The sequence below is a fragment of the Equus przewalskii genome, chromosome 9 (genome assembly GCF_037783145.1).
Source record: "Equus przewalskii isolate Varuska chromosome 9, EquPr2, whole genome shotgun sequence".
In the NCBI taxonomy this organism is placed as follows: Eukaryota; Metazoa; Chordata; class Mammalia; order Perissodactyla; family Equidae; genus Equus; species Equus przewalskii.
In genome coordinates this window covers 18,072,011-18,090,858 of record NC_091839.1, presented here as the reverse complement: position 1 = coordinate 18,090,858, position 18,848 = coordinate 18,072,011, and the positions used below count along the sequence as shown (strand labels likewise).

Here is an 18,848-nt window from a genome sequence, read left to right as displayed (position 1 = left end):
CTCTGCCGGGCGCTGGGGGATACAGAAGCGCGTGCAACCGACAAAAAAACCTGATTGCAGTTTACGTTTGAATGAACCATTACGTCAACACATAAGGTTTTAAATGGAATAACTGGATGGTGATGGCCAAAAATGGAGCAGATGGGGGCAAGATACGGGGTATCCTGGTGGGGATTGTAGTTTTAGACGGATGGAGTCAGGGCAGGGCCCTCTGAGGAGGTGACTTTTGAGCAGACCTGAAGGAGGTGAGGGAAGGAGCCGCGTGTGGGTATCAGAGGGAACCGCGTGGGCAAAGGAGGCGAGCGGGGAGGCTGCCGGGATGCGGGGTCTGTGCGGGGCCGGGTCTGGTCCTCGCCCCTGTGCGCGGCGCCGCCCTTCCAGGAGCGCGATGGGGCTGCAGGAGCCGCGTCTGAGCGGCCGGGCCGCCCTGCTGGCTCACAGCGGGAGCCCGCGGTCCACTCGCCAAGACTCCGGGAGCCTGAGCTGGGTTCAATGCGCATCATTCCCGGGACACGCTGTGCGGTGTCCCGCCGCCCAGGCTGCCCCCGCTCACCTCCTGAAATTCCCAGGGAGCTCGTCTCCTCTGGGCTCCTCCACCTCGGCGATGTGACTGACGCCTTGGCCAGAACGCAGGGAAACAGGCTCTTTCCCTCCCCTCTTGGCAGAAGAGTGATGCGAGGAACTTCTTTGGGACGTCACTTGGCAATATTTAAATTATGCAGAGCACGTCGCAGGGGACACCGCCCACATGCCCGTCCTTCCCCACCTCAGCTTTCTGTTTGCTTCTTTCACAGCTCTTTCCATACTTAGCCATATTTTCTTTGTCTATTGACTTCTTTAAGTCCATCTTCTCCGCTAGTAGGGAAGCTAAGAGGGAGCAGAAATTCTCCCTTTACGATGTCCCACCTCCCAGAACCAGTGTCCGACAAGAGGCCGCCACTCCATTATATTTGTCGGATGCACAAAGGAACTTGACCTCCGGAAATTTATGGAATACATGGGTGCCCGCGAGGAAGCGCCGGAGGAAATATATACCAGGATGTCAGTTGCAACACAATTTTTTTTTTATTTTTAAAGATTTTATTTCTTCCTTTTTCTCCCCAAAGCCTCCCGGTACATAGTTGTATATTCTTCGTTGTGGGTCCTTCTAGTTGTGGCCCCGCAACACAGTTTATAAGAGGGACCTGAACAAGCCGGCATTGGATAAATAAATCAAGACCGGCTAAATAAACCAGGGCCCTGCCCACATCGGAATCCAGCCTCTCAAAAGGAGGTGTCGATGTCTCAACAGGGATTGGGTTACACACACATTTCTCAAAACTGGTTCATTTCAGATGTGTGCAGCGTGCTGTGCGTAAACTTCATCTATTATAAGAAAAACTCGGGGCTGGCCCCATGGCCGAGAGGTTAAGTTCGCGTGCTCCGCTGCAGGCGGCCCAGTGTTTCGTTGGTTCGAACCCTGGGCGCAGACATGGCACTGCTCATCAGACCACGCTGAGGCTGCATCCCACGTACCACAACTAGAAGGACCCACAACGAAGAATATACAACTATATACCGGGAGGCTTTGGGGAGAAAAAGGAAAGAATAAAATCTTTTTTTTTTAAAAAAAGAAAAACTCATAAACAAATATTGAAGTCTATTTAATGATATGCAGCCTGGAATGTTCAGGGTGAAATGTTCTGATGTCTGCAGTTTACTTTGAAATGCATCACAAACAAGAAAGATTGATGGATGGACAGAAGGATGCACAGATATTCGATAAAACAGGTACAATGAAATTTTAGTGGTGGTGGGTAGAGGAGTGTTCACTGGGTAATTCTTCCAACTGTGGAAATTAACAAAAGAAATCTTAGCTAAATTGGAGGCAGGAAGGCCTGTAGTGGGAGCTCTCATGCCTATCACACAGTGGCCATTACCAAAGGATGCTTGTTCCTGGACAGGAGGTAAAACCGCTTTACTACTGAAGGAAGATTTCTCTCCCCACCCAGCAACAGTCCAGCCAATGAGAAATGCCACAGCTCGGCCAATGAGAAGCGTCACAGCTCAGCCAATGAGAAACGCCACAGCTCAGCCAATGAGAAATGCCACAGCTCAGCCAATGAGAAATGCCACAGCTCAGCCAATGAGAAGCGTCACAGCTCAGCCAAGGAGAAATGCCACAGCTCAGCCAATGAGAAATGCCACAGTTCAGCCAATGAGAAATGCCGCAGCTCAGCCAATGAGAAATGCCACAGTTCAGCCAATGAGAAATGCCACAGCTCAGCCAATGAGAAATGCCACAGCTCAGCCAATGAGAAACACCGCAGCTCAGCCAATGAGAAACACCACAGCTCAGCCAATGAGAAACGCCACAGCTCAGCCAATGAGAAGTCGCTGCCACCCTGAACTGCTACTTTCCCCCAATGGACTTTCCCTTAGAACAGCCTCTCCCTACTCCCCCTTTTTCTCTGTAAAAGCAGCTCCCCTCCTTTGTTCTCTGGATTTGCCTATGGTTTGCCATCGTATGTACGTCCTGAGTTTCAATTCTTTTGGCTTTTCCCAAGTAAACTCATCTTGAGGATAAACTAACAGGTGGATTTGCTTTTTAAGTTGACGTATATAGCATCAGAAAAGTGAGATCCAGAGGAGACGACCCCAGAGCGATGCCGAGCCCCAGGATTGAGTGAGGTACCCACACCCAGCTTCTTGTGCTCATTGCCTCTGTGAGTGGCCACCTGCTTTGGTTTAGTGGGTCTCCTCTTGGATTTCAAGCTCCGCTCCTCTTGTGTTCTGAGTTCTCAGGCTTTATTTGGGATCAGGAGAGGCTTGGTCTTCTCAGGGGAGGGACTTTGTCCTTCTGGTTTAAGGCTCTGTCTTTGGGTTCAAGGCATCATCCTTGGTGAGTACTCGGTTATTTTCTGAAGGTAGCAGAAGATAACTGCTTGGGCTTGCTGAAAATCCTGGTGGTGTTTTCTTGTTTTTTTGTTTTTTTGTTTTTTTTCCAGATTCCTTTTGGAATCGGGGCTGGGAATCCAGCAACTTTTGTTTTGTTTTTAGATGGCTTTGGGGATCAGGGCTAGGACTTTAGCAACTTTCTTGGGTTTTCAGAGGAAACGTCAGAAATGGGATTGCCATCATCTAAATGTTCGGAGGGAAACCCTCCTTCAGGGGTCCTGGCCTGGGTTTATATTCAAGAACTTTGGGCCCCTACATGCACATTTTTAACTAAATGGGCCAAACAGACTGAAAGCAGCCTGAAATTGCAATGGCCATTATGGGGATCTTTCAATCTCCCCAAACTAGCTTTTCTTAAAACCAAATTGGAATACTGGAAATGGATGGCATGTCTATTTTCATTAGTACCTGGAAGCTTCTGGATACACACAAAGCGCTAAAATCACCTCACTACAAGACACCATGTCTAAATCACCGGAATCAGCTGAAGAACTGAGGCAGAACAAGACGGACTCCGAAGCCTCATGCTCCCCTCCCCCTTGTTCTTTGTCTCAGGCGCCATCTGGGTCGTCTTCCCAGAAGCCTTGACTTGGACTCCGCCCCGGCATCCTTCTTGTGTCCAGGCTCTGCCCCCTACGCCATCTTCCTCTCGTCCCCTCTTCGAGAACCTGTCCCCTTTGAAATCAGGCCCTTTGAGGATTCAAATGCTGAGCTCTTAATTACTATTTCTAAGTTAACTGGAGCAAATAAACAACTAGAAAGAAAACTTTAAATAGCAATTGCCCTGGACTGTTCATAGTAGATAAAATGATGCCAAAAACAGCTCAGAAAGGATCCTTACAGCATGCAAAGAAAAATACTTAGTAAAAGACTTTGGCCATCTGAACAAGCAACATTAACTTAGTCCATCTGCCAGAAATACGATTTGGATCCAACTATTCTTTAGAGTTTTGTACCCGAGACATGGCTAAATGTTTTAAAATGAAAGCTATGAGATCTCTGTTTAGGTCCAGCTCTGTGTCTACATATGTTCTAAAGATGTGATATTTTTCTACCTCCAGACAGTATCGCTAGAATTGACCTGTAAAAAGCTCTATTTAGTTGGCTTGAAATTAAGTGCTTATAAATTAAGTATTCCCAAATCTCAGAAATATTATAGAAATTAACTTAAATGCTTTTCAGGTTCATGTGACCTAGGGTGGATCCTTAGTAAATAAAAGCTAGCTTAAGGTCGTTGATGTAAATAGAAAACAGGCACCGCTTCGGAGTTGCTAGTGTTGGGTATAACACAAATGTGCAACTTTTCTCTCGGCCTGGGTTTACTAGTCGAGTGGGCTCATACTGTCTCTGCTACAAAATTTGTCAGCAAGAAAGTAATTTAAGATGATGGTTGGCTATTTAATGTCTAATTTATGCGTGGTTGTTAAAAGCAAGAAATGAGGGCCGGCCTGGTAGTGCAGTGGTTAAGTGCTCACTTTCCACTTTGGCAGCCTGGGGTTCAAAGGTTTGGATCCCAGGTGCGGACATGGCACCGCTTGGCAAGACATGTTGTGGTAGGCGTCCCACATATAAAGTAGAGGAAGATGGGCACGGATGTTAGCTTGGGGCCAGTCTTCCTCAACAAAAAGAGGAGGATTGGCAGCAGATGTTAGCTCAGGGCTAATCTTCCTCAAAAAAAAAAAAAAAAAAAAGCAATAATGAACATAAATGTAAATAAGAACAAAGTTTATACTAAGTTAAACTAAACAGTGTATAGTCGTTGTCCAAACAAGATAAAATACTAAAACATTAATTACTGAACACAAATTTATCTACTTTTGGCTTCCCATCCTGGAGAAACTAAAGAGATTTGAGTCTACTAGTGAACATGTTTTATGCCATGCTCAGAAATTTTCTGGGGAAAAAAAGGCACGTTTCTAGAAATTTATAAAAGGTATTTTAAGTTCACCAAGCCGCAAAAAGGTAATATAGTTCACAATTGCTTACTTCTGTTTTTTTCTTTTTTTTAGGAAGATTAGCCCTGAGCTAACATCTGCTGCCAATCCTCCTCTTTTTGCTGAGGAAGATTGGCCCTCAGCTAACATCCGTGCCCATCTTCCTCTACTTTATATGTGGGACGCCTACCACAGCATGGTGTGCCAAGCGGTGTGTAGGTTCACACCCGGGATCCAAACTGGCGAACACCGGGCCGCCAAAGCAGAACATGTGCACTAAACCACCACATCACCGGACCGGTCCCTACCCATTGCTTTTTTTAAAAAGTCCTTTGTCAGTTACAGCTATTGTCTTACTCCAATGCTTTCACAAATATGTTTCATTTTCAAAGAGATTTTCATAGAAAAGACTTTCACAAGTACTCTGGAATACAGGAGGTTGTTTTGTGTGTGTTTTTTTTTTTTAGCTGAGGAAGATTTACCCTGAGCTGATACCCGCTGCCAATCTTCCTCTTTTTGGATGTGAGCCGCCACCGCAGCATGGCCACTGACAGACGGGCGTTGTGGGTCTGCATCCAGGAACCAAGCCCTGGCTGCCAAAGCGGAGTGCACCGAACTTAACCATTAGGCCACCAGCCCAGGCCCCTGGAATACAGGCTTTGATACCTTTAACATTATAAGACTGAAGTGGGTGGAAGTTTCTGGAACTCGAGTGGAGGACTGATTGCTTTGATGTTTTGGTTTCCAGATGTGAAGGACCCCTCTTTCTCCTCTCCTTTAAGCTCTCTATAACTTAGAGCAACTTGCTAAGGTGTATCTTTGCAACGAGGGTTGAAACATTCATCTTTTTCTCTCTACCTGATCCCTCCAGAATTCAGAAACTCTTAGGTATTCTTTTCATGACAGTGAATGTCTTTGCGTGGGTTCAGTGAAAGGCTGTTCTCCTTGCAACAGGACACAGTTGGAAATATTGGCTGCATTGACAAGGCTTTGACTAGAATATTATATTCAAGAAAGATGTACACAGACTCAGATATGACCACATAGATTTAAGAAACGGCTTGAAAAATCAGCCTAGTACCTTCCTTCCAGAGTTTCAGCAAAGCAATCTTTAAAAAAGATTTTATGGGGCCCGCCCGGAGGCACAGCAGTTAAGTTTGCACGTTCCACTTCTCGGTGGCCTGGGGTTCACCGGTTCGGATCCCGGGTGTGGACATGGCACCACTTGGCAAATGGCATGCTGTGGTAGGCGTCCCACATATAAAGTAGAGGAAGATGGGCATGGATGTTAGCTCAGGGCCAGTCTTCCCCAGCAAAAAGAGGAGGATTGGCAGTAGTTAGCTCAGGGTTAATCTTCCTCAAAAAAACAAAAAAGAAAAGATTTTATGGTCAATCACTATCCTTGCTGCATTTATATAAATAATCAGGCCAAGTTTAATACAAACAAACTAATTTTACTATGATTATCTTTATTTTTTACAATGAGGTTGTTGTGGAGAAAGAAATTATGTTTTCACTTCTGTAGACATTAAATTCAAGTCCTATTAATTTTTTTTTTCTTTGGTGAGGAAGATTGGCCCTGAGCGAACATCTGTGCCTATCTTCCTCTATTTGGTATGTGGGATGCTGCCACGGCGTGGCTTGATGAGTGGTGTGTAGGTCTGCGCCCGGGATCCAAACCCACAAACCCCAGGCCACTGAAGTGGAGCTTGTGAACTTAACTGCTATGCCACCAGGCTGGCCCGTAGTCCTGTTAATTGTCTTTAATGTTTTCTTATACTTGTAAGCTGGACTGGATCCTAAATCCTTCCACTCTCCTTAAATGTCTGGATACAGGACTCCAAACGGGTATTTCCAATTTTCCTGCCCTTGAAATCTCCTGGGAAGCAACTATTCTAGGACCTCCTCGCTACCCAGATGGCAGCCAAGCTTCAGGAACTTGAGCCTTGGGCACTCATCTCACAGCTGAAGAAGGCTCCACCCAATATTTGGTCCTAAACGAACACTGGAGACCTCAAATCAAACTGACCAGAAAGAGAAGCAGCTGACATCTGAGGCAGACAGCTTCCCCAAGACGGACCCCCGGCCAGGCCTCTGTCCTCTCCTCCCACCATTGTTTCTTACTGTACTTTCTCCTGCCCTTTCCTGGAAAGACAATGCCCTTGTCTGCATTTCCCAATCGCTTTTGAAAGGGAGGAACCTCTCTGATTGCCGTCAGAAACCTTGGTCTGTCCAAGAGATTAATGACCCCTTAGTTCTCCCTATAAGTAGTTTCACTAGGATTCCGCATGCTGTTGTTGATCTAAATTGCTCTACTGGCCCATTTTACTGACTCAGGGTGCTAAGCCCACCTAAACTCATTCCTAGCTTTAATTTAATCCAGACTCGGGAGGGGAAAACAAGGTCTTTTGTGTGTGTGTGTGGTGAGGAAGAGTATTACTGAGCTAACATCGTGCCAGTCTTCCTCCACTCTGTATGTGGGATGCCACCACAGCATGGCTTGATGAGTGGTATGTAGGTTCGCACCCAAGATGGAACCTGCAAATCCCGGGCTGCCAAACTAGAGTGTGCGAACTTAACCACTCTGCCACCAGGCGGGCCCCCAAACAGGATCTTATGAATATTTGTATAAAAAAATTTGTGAGGCCAGCAACATAACCCAGGCTATCAGTAAATTTCTTCATATCCCCATATATTTAGGCAACCTCTCGGAATGTAACGACACTGGATCTGAGGTTTGGTTATACAATGCTAACACCTCTATGCTGATGAATGAGTGTATAGATGCTATCACGTCTGTGGGAGCCTTATGTACACCCCTTGGTTACGTCTTCATTTGTGCAGGTCTCAGTAATGGCCTTTATGCTTGGGCAACTCATTGCCTTGACGGCTGGAGATTACAAGGACAGCGTGATATTCACTGTCCTGTTTTCTCTGCATAAGCAAAGAGCCCTCTCATTGGTCTCTCCTGTTGAATCTCCATAGTCACTCTAAACAAGAACTTCTAGGAGGTGTACGTGACTCTGGATTTGTCTTCGTGGGAGGAACTTTCTTTCCATGGATCGGAGTGAGCACCCATGAACAAATGGCCAGGAATCTCTCCCTGACACTCGAAGAGTTGGCCCAGTCCACAGCCAAAGCAATTTCAGCAAAGCAATGGTTGCTTAACTCACTAGCCAAGAAAGTTTGGGACAATTGTACAGCCCTTGATTGTCCACTTGCTGAGCTAGGAAGTGTCTGTGCACTAACAAACACCTCCTGTTGCACGTGGATAAATGCCTCTGGGGAAGCAGAAACCCGGTCACCTAAGATTAGAGAGCAAGCACATTGGCCACAGCAAACTTCACCTAATAATCCACTGTCTTTTGATTTGTTCAACTGGTTACCTTCAGGTATGGGCTCCTGGTTTAGAACCATCTGGCAAACTGGGCTTTGAGTATTGATCTCTCTCTCTCTCTCTCTCTCTTTTTTTTTTTTGCTGAGCTAACATCTGTGCCAATCTTCCTCCATTTTGTCTGTGGGTCTCTGCTGTAGCATGGCTGATGAGTGGTGTAGGTCTGTACTCAGGAACCGAACCTATGAATCTGGGCCACTGAAGTGGAGCGCACTGAACTTAACCACTAGGTCATGAGGCTGGCCCCAGAGTATTGCTCTTAATCTTACTCTGTATACTTGCTGTGAAGTTCTGTACCTATTCCTGTTGAACCTCTGTAAAAATGACGTGCCCAGGAAAGTGATGTTAGCTCAACAATTTGAAATGATTTCTGATGCTTATGACCTCAGACAGCTATGGACTTGGAATAAGAAATGCTTCCTAACCTTCTCCCTCCTAACCTTCCTCATTACCCAAATGTGGCCTAAATGGTTTCCAACCACTAAGCACCTTCACTCCAACATGGGACACGACAACCAGGAAAGGTCCTTCCTGGCGCCAAGGGACAAGACCAGAGAACATGCCTGCTGGATCAGCAGTGCTTTTGGAGAAAGATCTTGATCAGAAGGGGACAGTGTGGAAATTAATAAAAGAAACCTTAACCATATTGGGGTCAGGAAGGCCTGCAGGGGGAGCTCTCAGCTCTATCACACATCGTCAGTTACACCAAAGGGGAAGAGATGGAAGCTGCATCTTCACAGGAGATAAAACCACTTTACTACTGAAGGAAGATTTCTCTTCCCACCTGGTAACAGCTCAGCCAATGAGAAACACTGCAGGCCAGCCAATGAGAAATGCCACAGCTCAGCCAATGAGAAACGCCGCAGCTCAGCCAATGAGAAATGCCGCAGCTCAGCCAATGAGAAACGCCGCAGCTCAGCCAATGAGAAATGCCGCAGCTCAGCCAATGAGAAACACCACAGCTCAGCCAATGAGAAAGGCTACAGCTCAGCCAATGAGAAGCCGTTGCCACCCTGAACTGTTACTTTCCTGCAATGGGCTTTCCTTTAGAGCAGCCCCTCCCCCTCCCCCTTTTTCTCTATAAAAGCAGCTCCCCCTCCTGTGTTCTCTGGATTTGCCTCTGGTTCACAGTAGCATGCACATCCCTAGTTCTAATTCTTTTGGCTATTCCCGAATAAACTCATTTTTAGGATAAAATACCAGGCGAATTTGTTTTTTAAGTTGACACAACTTAAAAATCTTATATTTTGAAATGTTCGGAATAAAAGGTTGGAGGGGTAAGGAGGTGGAATTTATTTGGCAAGACGTCCGAAATACTACAAAGAGTGAAAAGGGCAGAGCCACATACCAAGCAGTATCTTAATTATGCTTAAAAAATAAATAAGGGAAGACAAGATACACCCATAAAGAGAAATTTTCTGGGGGCTGGGCTAGTGGCGCATCGGTTAAGTGTGTACGTTCCACTTCGGGGGCCCAGGGTTCGTCGGTTTGGATCCCGGGTGCGGACATGGCACCGTTTGGCAAGCCATGCTGTGGCAGGTGTCCCACATATAAAGTGGAGGAAGATGGGCACGGATGTTAGCTCAGGGCCAGTCTTCCTCAGCAAAAAGAGGAGGATTGGTGGCAGATGTTAGCTCAGGGCTAATCTTCCTCCAAAAAAAAAAAAAGAGAGAGAGAGAAATTTTCTGGCAGGCAAGCATTAAAAGTGGTTACCTCCAGGGGTGGGTCTGGGGTGGTTGTGGGAACTAGAATTTTCCACTTCATGCTTGTCTGTACGTCTTGAATTTTGAATTGCGAACATAGTGGCAGTGACTGCCACGTGCTCACCCGCCACCCCCTTGGCTGGTAGGACCAGCCAAGGTCCTTGGGGGACCTGGAGCCACAGGTGCAGATGGCAGAGCCTAAGCCCCAAAGGACGTGGCCAAGAGAGCCCACATGGGGCTGGGATGTGAGCCTGCAGTGAACGTCGACTATGTTAAGCTCCAGAAGTGGGGGGATGCCTGTTACGTCGCTAGACTGCCTCAATACGGCACACGTGTAGTTTTCTTTCTTTTTAGAAAATCTAATTAGGAAAATAAAGTCTTGAATCATATCCCTATATCTATTGATTATCTTGTCTTATTGATAAGTTATATATATTTATTATCATCTGGGTTTTTTAATAAGTCAGTGGTCTCCCCCGACACTGCCGTGCCAGCCTTGGGGATTGAAACACAACTGGTTTGGTGCGTAACCAGCTGCGCTTACAGAAGCGCGTGGAAGCGTATTCACAGTGCGGGCGCTCCAATTCTTCCTCCCCCGCCCGCCTGCCTTCCTCTTCCTCCTCTTCTGAACAATGTGGACATCACATCTTACACCTCACCCCGCACCGTGCTTGTTTTTCTGTTACCATATCATGGCAATCTTTTCAGATCAATGTGCACCCATCCCATTTTTTTTTAAACCAGCGGCAAGCTAGCCCACTTGCCGCGAGGAAACACGCTAATCTGAAGCGAATTTTGACGAATGCCTCACACCCCGATGCCATCCAAACCCTTCCCGCCATGCAGAACAGCCCATTACCCCAGAAAGTTTCTCGTGCCTCTTCCCAACCCGCCCCCACCGCTACCCCAGAGGGACCACTGTTCTGAGTTTTTCCATCACAAATGGAGTCGACTGGTCCTGGGGCATTCTAGAACTCTCAGCTTAGAGAATGCACTGTTCGGCGTCTGGCTCCGTTTGCTCAGCATGACATTCTTGACATTCATCCGTGTTTGTGTGTATATTAGAGTGTGTTTACGGCCGAGGAGGATTCCCCTGTATGAATAAATCTCAGCGCATATCCATTTCCTCTGTTCATGGCTGTTTCCAGGCCGGGTTCTTATGCATAAAGGCACCCAGACTGTCCTTGTCTATGTGGGGAACCTACGTTCTCATTTCTCTTGGGCAAAGAAGTAGCCTCAGAATTGCTGGGCCATAGGGTGGGGTCATACTGTTTGGCTTATTGTAACTTTATAGCAGAACTTAAGGTCTGATAGGGTAAATTCCCCCTCCCCATTCTTTTCTTTTTCCCTCAGCAATTCATGCACATTTAAAATCTGTACAAACTTTTAAACGATTTTTGTAAAAAAGCAGTTGACCTGTACCACTTGGATGGATTACTTTTAGGATGAAAATAATAAATGAGAAAAATCTAGCTAAAGAAATTAATCACTCTCTTCAAATTCTCAGGGTTCTTTGTACTGCGTCCCAGCTCTGCCATCAAAGCCCGACAGACGCATTGTGGCCCCCATGGGCCTGTCCTGCCCCCACCTCCCCTGGGTCCCCAAGCCAGCACAACCAGTGTTGTTCTGTTGCCACTGCCAAGTTCTGCTTGTCCCTCACACACTCCATGCTCCACCACACCATCGGATCTCTGCACTTGCTGTGCCTTAGCCTGAAGGCTCTTCTCGAATTCTCTCTTTCTTTCCTTTCTCTCTCATGCTTCCTCTCTCTCCCTTCTAACCTACATTCATTAAGCTCCTACTATGTGCCTCCCCCAACCTGGGGTCACTCACAGCCTGGAGCCATGTGGTCCAACAGAACTTTCCACGATGCTGGAAATGGTCCATTCTGTGCCATCCAATATGGCGGCCTCTGGCCACAGGTGCCTCCTGAGCCCTTGAAATGTGGCCGGTGTGACTGGGGAACTCAACTTCTGGTTGTGTTGAATTATTATTGATTTCCACTGAAACGCTGACACTCAATTCAATCATTGGAAAACTTTTTAGGCAGTTTTGGAACAACGCAGATCTGGGAATAGACTTTTTCAGCTGTAACAGTGATGAGATCTGAATGCAGATCCAGTCTTTTTTTTTTTTTTTTTTTGGTGAGGAAGATTGGCCCTGAGCTAACATCTGTGCCCATCCTCCTCCAATTTGTATGTGGGACACTGTCACAGTGTGACTTGATGAGCGGTGTGTAGGTCTGTGCCTGGAATCCGAACCTGTGAACCCCGGGCCACCAAAGCTGAGCCTACGAATTTAACCACTACACCGCTGGGCTGGTCCCGAGATCCAGTGTTTCTGATGGAAGGTTAGTGTCTGATCTGAGAAAATTCACAATCGATTTCAGAGGCTTATAGGAAAAGGAGAATATAAAATATTAATATTTTTTTCTACCAATTACATGTTGAAATGCTAATATTTCAGGTATATCAGGTGAAATAAAATATAGAATTAAAATGAATTTGACCTGTTTCTCTTACAGTTTTTATTTGTTTAATGCGGCTGCTGGAAAATGTCTACCTAGGGGGCTCGCACTGTGTGTTTAGGGGACGGCTTTGTTCTGGAGGGCTCGGACCACAGACTCATTGATCCCACCTGGGGTGACAACCCCCAGAGGAAGGTTATGGCCACAGAGGGGCAGCCTTTTCCTGCAGCTCGAGGCCCTGTCTGACCCCTGTCTCTAGCATGAGGGTCAAGAGTGGGGTCTCCAGAGTGATTCCCAGATGGATGATTCTTCTCTGGGCCTCAGTTTCCCCGTCTGCAAAATGGGCTGCCTCACCGGGCTGTGACAGAGACCAGGAGCTCGTCCACAGAAAGCCCACAGACCGGGCCTGGTGCGTGGCCAACGCCCAGGAAGGTGGTAATTATTGTCACTCTTCATCCTGTCCCCACCCTGCCCTGCACACGACCGCCTGGCTCAGGAGGGGCCCCGGGAATTAGAGGAGGAGGAAAGAAACTGCACAAACCCTGAGTCAGCAGACAGTGGCGGGTCCGGCCCTCCCAGGCCTCACCCACACGCCCATTTCATGGATGCCCAGCGAGGCCGACCCCGGCTGGCCGGCGGGTCCTGGCTAGTGGCAGTGTCTATGGGATTTGAACTCAGGGTGGCCTTCTGGCAGCTGGGTGACTCAGGCATTCCTGCCTGCAGGGGCAGGGTCCTCAGAGCCCCTGTCCAGGTCCCGGCCTGAGCCAGACACCCCTGTGAGTAGCCGGTCACAGCTCTCTTGGGGCGTCTGACCCAGCCCTCCCAGCAAGACCAGACTCTCCCTCCCAGCCTGGGCATTCGATGCCACGGATGGTCCACTGGTCCCACTCTCTCTCCTGCAGAACCTCCTTTGGGCAAACTGGGCCCCTCAGTTCTTTCCAAGTGGGTCCTGGATGTTCCATGTCCTGGTCTCTACACAGGGCCACCTCCCCGCCCGCTAGAGACAAAGTGAGGAAGGAAACTGAGTCTGAGCCTGGGTCCCTCACAGGCAGTGGTGGGGAGAGGAGAAGGAGGGCTGTGAGCATCTTATTCTAGTTCTCTCTCTTTCTTCTTCTTCTTCTTCTTCTTTTTTTTTTTTTGGCGAGGAAGATTGGCCCTGAGCTAACATCTGTGCCCATCTTCCTCTATTTTGTATGTGGGACGCCACCACCGCATGGCTTGATGAGCGGTGTGCAGGTCCGTGCCTGGGATCTGAACCTGCGAACTCAGGTCTCAGAAGTGGAGCACGTGAACTTAACCACCACGCCTCTGGGCCGGCCCCAATTCTCACCACGGTGCCTTATCTTCTCTCTGCCTGCCCAAATTCCACCCACATCATGAGGCCCAATATCTAATTATTTGTTTATTGCTTTAACCTTTTGATTATTGGTCCCCTTCCCCTTGGAGAAAGTACCTCTGGAGCCATAAAAGTCGTGGCTCGGCTCTCCTCGAGATAAGGAGGGGCCGGGTTGTAAAACTGGGGCCAGTGACCTCAGCCATAAAGAGATCAGCGAGGGCCTTGCTGGGGGGATTCCAAGATCAGAGGGAGGGGAGGAACAGTGATCGCAGGTCCAAATGCCGGCCTGGCTCCTTCTGGCCTTGACCTGCTCCGGAAGGGGCTAGTCAAGGTACAGCCCAGCCTGCGGGATAGCCCAGGAAATGCATCAGAGTGTGGAGTACCTACTAAGTAAGCCTCCCGTGAGGGCAGGGGCCGCCTCCCTAATCCTGCTCCTCCCTCAGCTTGCTCATCCCCAAATTCCTCTCACGCCTGCCCATCCCGTCCGTCCAGGGCGGGATAGAGTCGGGCCAGGCGTCCTGGTTCAATTCCCAACTACGCCCACTTGGCAGCTGTGTGACCTTGGGCAAGTCACTCACCCTCTCTGGGCCTCTGTTGCCTCAGTCATAAACAAGATGATACTAGTTAATCATTCACGCTGGCTCATTTCAGACAGTGGCGAGGATTAAATGGATTAATACGAGGAAAGCACTCAGCCCCGGGAGCACTTGAAAAAATGCTGTGGGGAATGGTGTCCCCTGGGCTTGTCTCCCCATTGGCTCTGGTGCCTGTAAACTGGGCATGACTGTCCGTGTCCGACCCACCTCCTGCCTCTGACTCCTTCCTCTTAAAATTTTTATTTTGCCCTTATTGTCCCTTTTGAGTACATCAGACACACACAAGCCTACGTGCAACACACATAAAATTTATAAAGCATAATTTACAACAAACCCCACGAACTAAAACGTTCGAAGCAACGTGCCTGGCTGAGGCCTCCTCCCCCCAATGGCTCTCATGAATTAAATCCTCGTCAGAGGCTTGTTTTTTTTCTAAGACAGTTGTAGCACATACTCCTGTGTTCCAGAAACAATAGATTCCTTAGCTTTTCTTGTTTCGGGGGGTGGCAGGGCCTTCAAAAAGTGGACCCAGCTGCAGAGAGCGTCCTGGGAATTGCTTCGTTCCCTTGACACTGAGTCCTTCCTGTCGCTGTTGTGGAGTCAAGGCCCCCATGGGGGTTTTCCTCGGGTCCCCGCAGATCCACACTGCCTCTCATTTCCTTCCAACAGCCACGGTCCTGGTGTCCCCGAATCCCCTCTCCCCTCGTGCCCTGCCCCTCCCCACCTGTCCTCCAGCCCTGACTCATCTCCCAGGCACCGGCTCAGAAATTGCCCAATTGCACCTCCATTCATTCGCTGGCATCATTCTCACACACTTCCTAGCCCCCCGAGTGAGGCCGGCGGAGGTGGTCCCTACTCTGTCCCCTAGCTCCTCAGCATGGTGGTGCCACCATGTGCCACCAGGCCAGCCCCGATGGGATGGGTTGGAGCCAGAGGCATGACGCGGTGGCCGGGAATCTTAAATGGTGTGAGCAGGGGTTTGTCGGACGAAGGAGAGAGGTCCTCCCAGGGCAAAGGGAATTTCAGGTGCAAAGGCCCCCAGGTGCGGGATCCAGGCCGGCGGGGCCGTGCGAGCAGGGCCAGCGGGGCCCCCACCCCACTACCTCATTTCACACCAGAGCAGCTGTGTCTCCATCGCTCTCGTGTGTTTCTGCTTGGGAGTGAGGTTTTACTTGGGCAAAGGAATATGTGCCTTAGAAAGGGTTTGGGAACCATTGCTGTGGGTGCTGGGGAGCCAAAGAAGGGACTTGAGCTGAGGACAGTCAGGGCCAGATTTGGAGATTAGAGAAGGTTTCTCTGGGAATCCTTACAGAGGGAACGGTGACGGGGAACCGTGAGGCACGGCCACAGAATCTGGAGTCCTGAGGGAGGCGGAATGCAGGCAAGGGAGGAGATTGGCCTGGGGAGGCCAGAGTGTCAGGGCCCGGAGGGCGTTGGGGACTTTGAGGGGGAGGCAAACGGAAGGCCTGGAGGCAGGGAGGCTGGGGTGAGGCTCCAGAGGCCATGGGAATGGAGAGAGACAGAGGACAGGAGGGCAGGGAGGGGGAGGAAGGACGAGGCCTGGGGGTCTAGCCTGGTGACCGATGGGGCCATCCCTGAGACGGCGACCCAGTAGGAGGGACAATTCTGGGGGAGCCACTGAGTTCCCACGCGATGGTGGGGACGTGTATGTCTGAGGGGCCTGGGAGGGGGCCCCAGAAGGGACATTAAGGGCCCTCATAAGTGGCATCCTTCCGGGTCCAGGGGATTCCAGAAGCTCATGGAAATGAAAATTTGGGGTCCTAAGGGCACCACCCAGGGGGCTGCAGACATTCAGCTCTAGAGGGGTCTAACAGATGAGGGTTATTCACCCTCCTTTTTCAGATGGGGAAACCGAGGCTGGGAGAGGGCAAATGACCGGATCAAAGTCATGCACTGAGCAAGGGCTGGGGACTTTGCAGCTGGGCGGGGGGTAAATCCTGCCTGGAGAGGGAGCGCGGGAGGGCACCCGGATTATCTCCGGAGAGAGAAAGGGCAGAAGCCAGAGGGCCCCCGGAGAGGAGAATGCTGAGTGGAGAGTCCTGGGGCCTTCCTCAAGCAGGGCTGGGACCAGCCTGCGGCCTCTGTCACCCCAAGAAGCCCAGAATCACTGGGAAGCTCGTCTACATCACACAGCAATCAGAATCCAACTGCTCCAGTCTCTGGGGTCCCGGGTGCCTCTCCATGCCTTGGCTCCTGAAGGAGCGAGGGGAACGGCGGGCCCGAGACAGTGCAGCCTGGGGTATCTGGAGGGGGCCAGAAAGCAGGCAGGAGAGACTAGCCTGGCGGAGTGTAAGATATCGGGGGCTGGAGATCATCTCAGCAGCTCGCTGTGTGATCCTGGACCGGCTACCTGCCCTCTCTGAGCCTCCACTTGCTCATCGGAAAAATGGAGGCATGGGGAGGGAGGGGGTAACACTGAGGATGCAGAGGGAGAGAAGAAACCACAGACTCCGGGGTCAGACAGACTGGATTCAGATTTGCCTCTGGCTGCGTGATCATGGTCACGTCACTTTCCCTCTCAGCCTCAGTTTCCCCATCTGCAAAGCGGGTACTCTAATCGTGTCTCACTCATCTCCAGGAACAAAGGAGTCACGCTTAAGAGGTGAGGAGCATTCTGTCCTAACCTCTCTGATGAAGGCCGTGGAGGCCGGGCCCATCCTCCCGGCCCGCAACCCGCAGGGGATACAGCCTCTGACTCTGGGACTCTGCCGAGTCCTGAAGCCCACCCACCTCTGCTCTCCCGTCCAGCCCCAAACAGAGGAGGCGGCGGATTCTAAGCCCCCATGAGGGAAAGCACTTCCATTTGAGGCCTTTTTGGGGGACGCCCAGGAGGAAAGGGGGACACAGTCTCTCGTGTTTCCTGAGCAACTACGGCACGCGAGCCCCTGCTCCCATCCAGTTGTGTATCAGGAGACAAAGAGCTGGAACGGATCCCTTAGACAGACAAAGAAACTGAGGCCCTGAAGGGGACAGGGCCACCTTGGGCATCCCAGCTGATGACTCAGCACAACCCGGGACCTCCACTCCCTTCCAAGAGGGACCTGCACCCCAGGGTGGACAAGCCGGCCCGGCCCAGCCCAGCCTGCCAAGTCCCGGCCGGGTCTGAGGCTGCAGGAGGCCGGGGGGGGCGGGGGCCGCTTTGCAGAAGTCCCTGGCCCTTCCCCCAGGCCAGCTCCTCTGGGGGGGGAGTCTCCCGGCCCGCCCTGGGGTCTGGACCTCACCTGATTTCCGAGATATTGTTCTCATAGGTGTCCCACAGGGCCCGGGTCCGGGGCTCGGCGGGCCCGTCCATGGCAGGCGGGCAGGGCTGGGAGGGGAGGACGCGCAGGGAGCAGGTGGCCCTGGAGCCGGGTATGCGCAGCAGCGGCGTCTGCCACCCGGCTGCCAGGTGCCTACCTCTCCGCCCAAGGGGAGGGGCTGCACCCAGCCGGTTTTCCCAGCTGCTACCCACGCCTCCACCTGGGGAGAGGCCGGCAGGGAGCCACCCTTCTCCGAGGGCGGGGAGGAGGGCAAGCCCGTCCTGGGCGTCTCGAGAGTGGCCGGGGCAGAGTCCAGGGGGTCAGCGCCCATCTGGCACCCCAACCGTCCCGGCTGGCGGCTCTGGGCATGTGGGGCCTGAGTCTGCTCGTCAGACAGAGGAGCTAATCCCATCTCAGAGGCTCCATTCAGTCCTTTGTTCATTCATTCCTTCGTCTATTCATTCATTCATTCAAGAAATACTGAGTGCCTCCTGTCTGCCAGCCGCTGTTCTAAGTGCCGGGACATGGCTGGGAGCAACAGGACAGAAACCGCCCTGCTGGGCGACACTGTAAGGGACACAAGAGGTGGAAACCGAGGGACAGACAGGGATGCACCAGGCCACAGCAGCACACACCGGGGAGACGGACTGAGAGAGAACAGAGACACTCCGAGGGTCAGAGACAGTGAGGACGCAGAGAGACCAAGCGAGACAGAGATAGTGAGAGACACAGAGACACCAGGGGAGAGACAGAGAGATCGAGAGAGACCAAAATGAGGAGACAGATGAGACAGAGAGACCAAAGAGGAGACAGAGACACACAGAGAGACAGAGACAGTGAGAGACACAGAGAGACAGAGATACACAGAGGGACAGAGATAGAGAGAAATAGAGAGACAGAGACACTTAGAGAGGATCAGAGACCATGAGAGATGGCAAGAGACACAGAGAGAACAAAAGAGAGAGAGAGACAGAGACAGCGAGAGACCAAGGGAAGGAGAGAAACATGGCGGGTCAGAGATAGTGGGGGGCGCAGAGAGACTCAGAGACGCAACAGACAACTGCCGGGCATGGCTGGGCATGTGAAGGTCACGGCTCCTGGTCTGAATCGCAGCTCCAGCACCTCCCAGCTGTGCGGCCTGGAACTAGTCCCACTGGCCCTCTGTGCCTCGATTTCCCCACCTGTAATTGGTACCCACGTCATTGGGCTGTTGGGAGGACT

At 50.6% G+C, this 18,848-nt stretch overlaps 1 protein-coding gene across 1 annotated transcript in view; it reads right to left on the bottom strand.

The window, feature by feature from the left end:
- The window catches only part of SULT2B1 (sulfotransferase family 2B member 1), a 39,580-nt gene extending 21,773 nt beyond the window's left edge, over positions 1–17,807 (bottom strand). The window contains exon 1 of the mRNA XM_070633124.1: positions 17,610–17,807. Coding sequence (XP_070489225.1) covers positions 17,610–17,680 — 71 coding nt within the window. The 5' untranslated portion in view covers positions 17,681–17,807. The remainder of the gene's footprint in view (positions 1–17,609) is intronic.
- Positions 17,808–18,848: the final 1,041 nt, after the last annotated feature.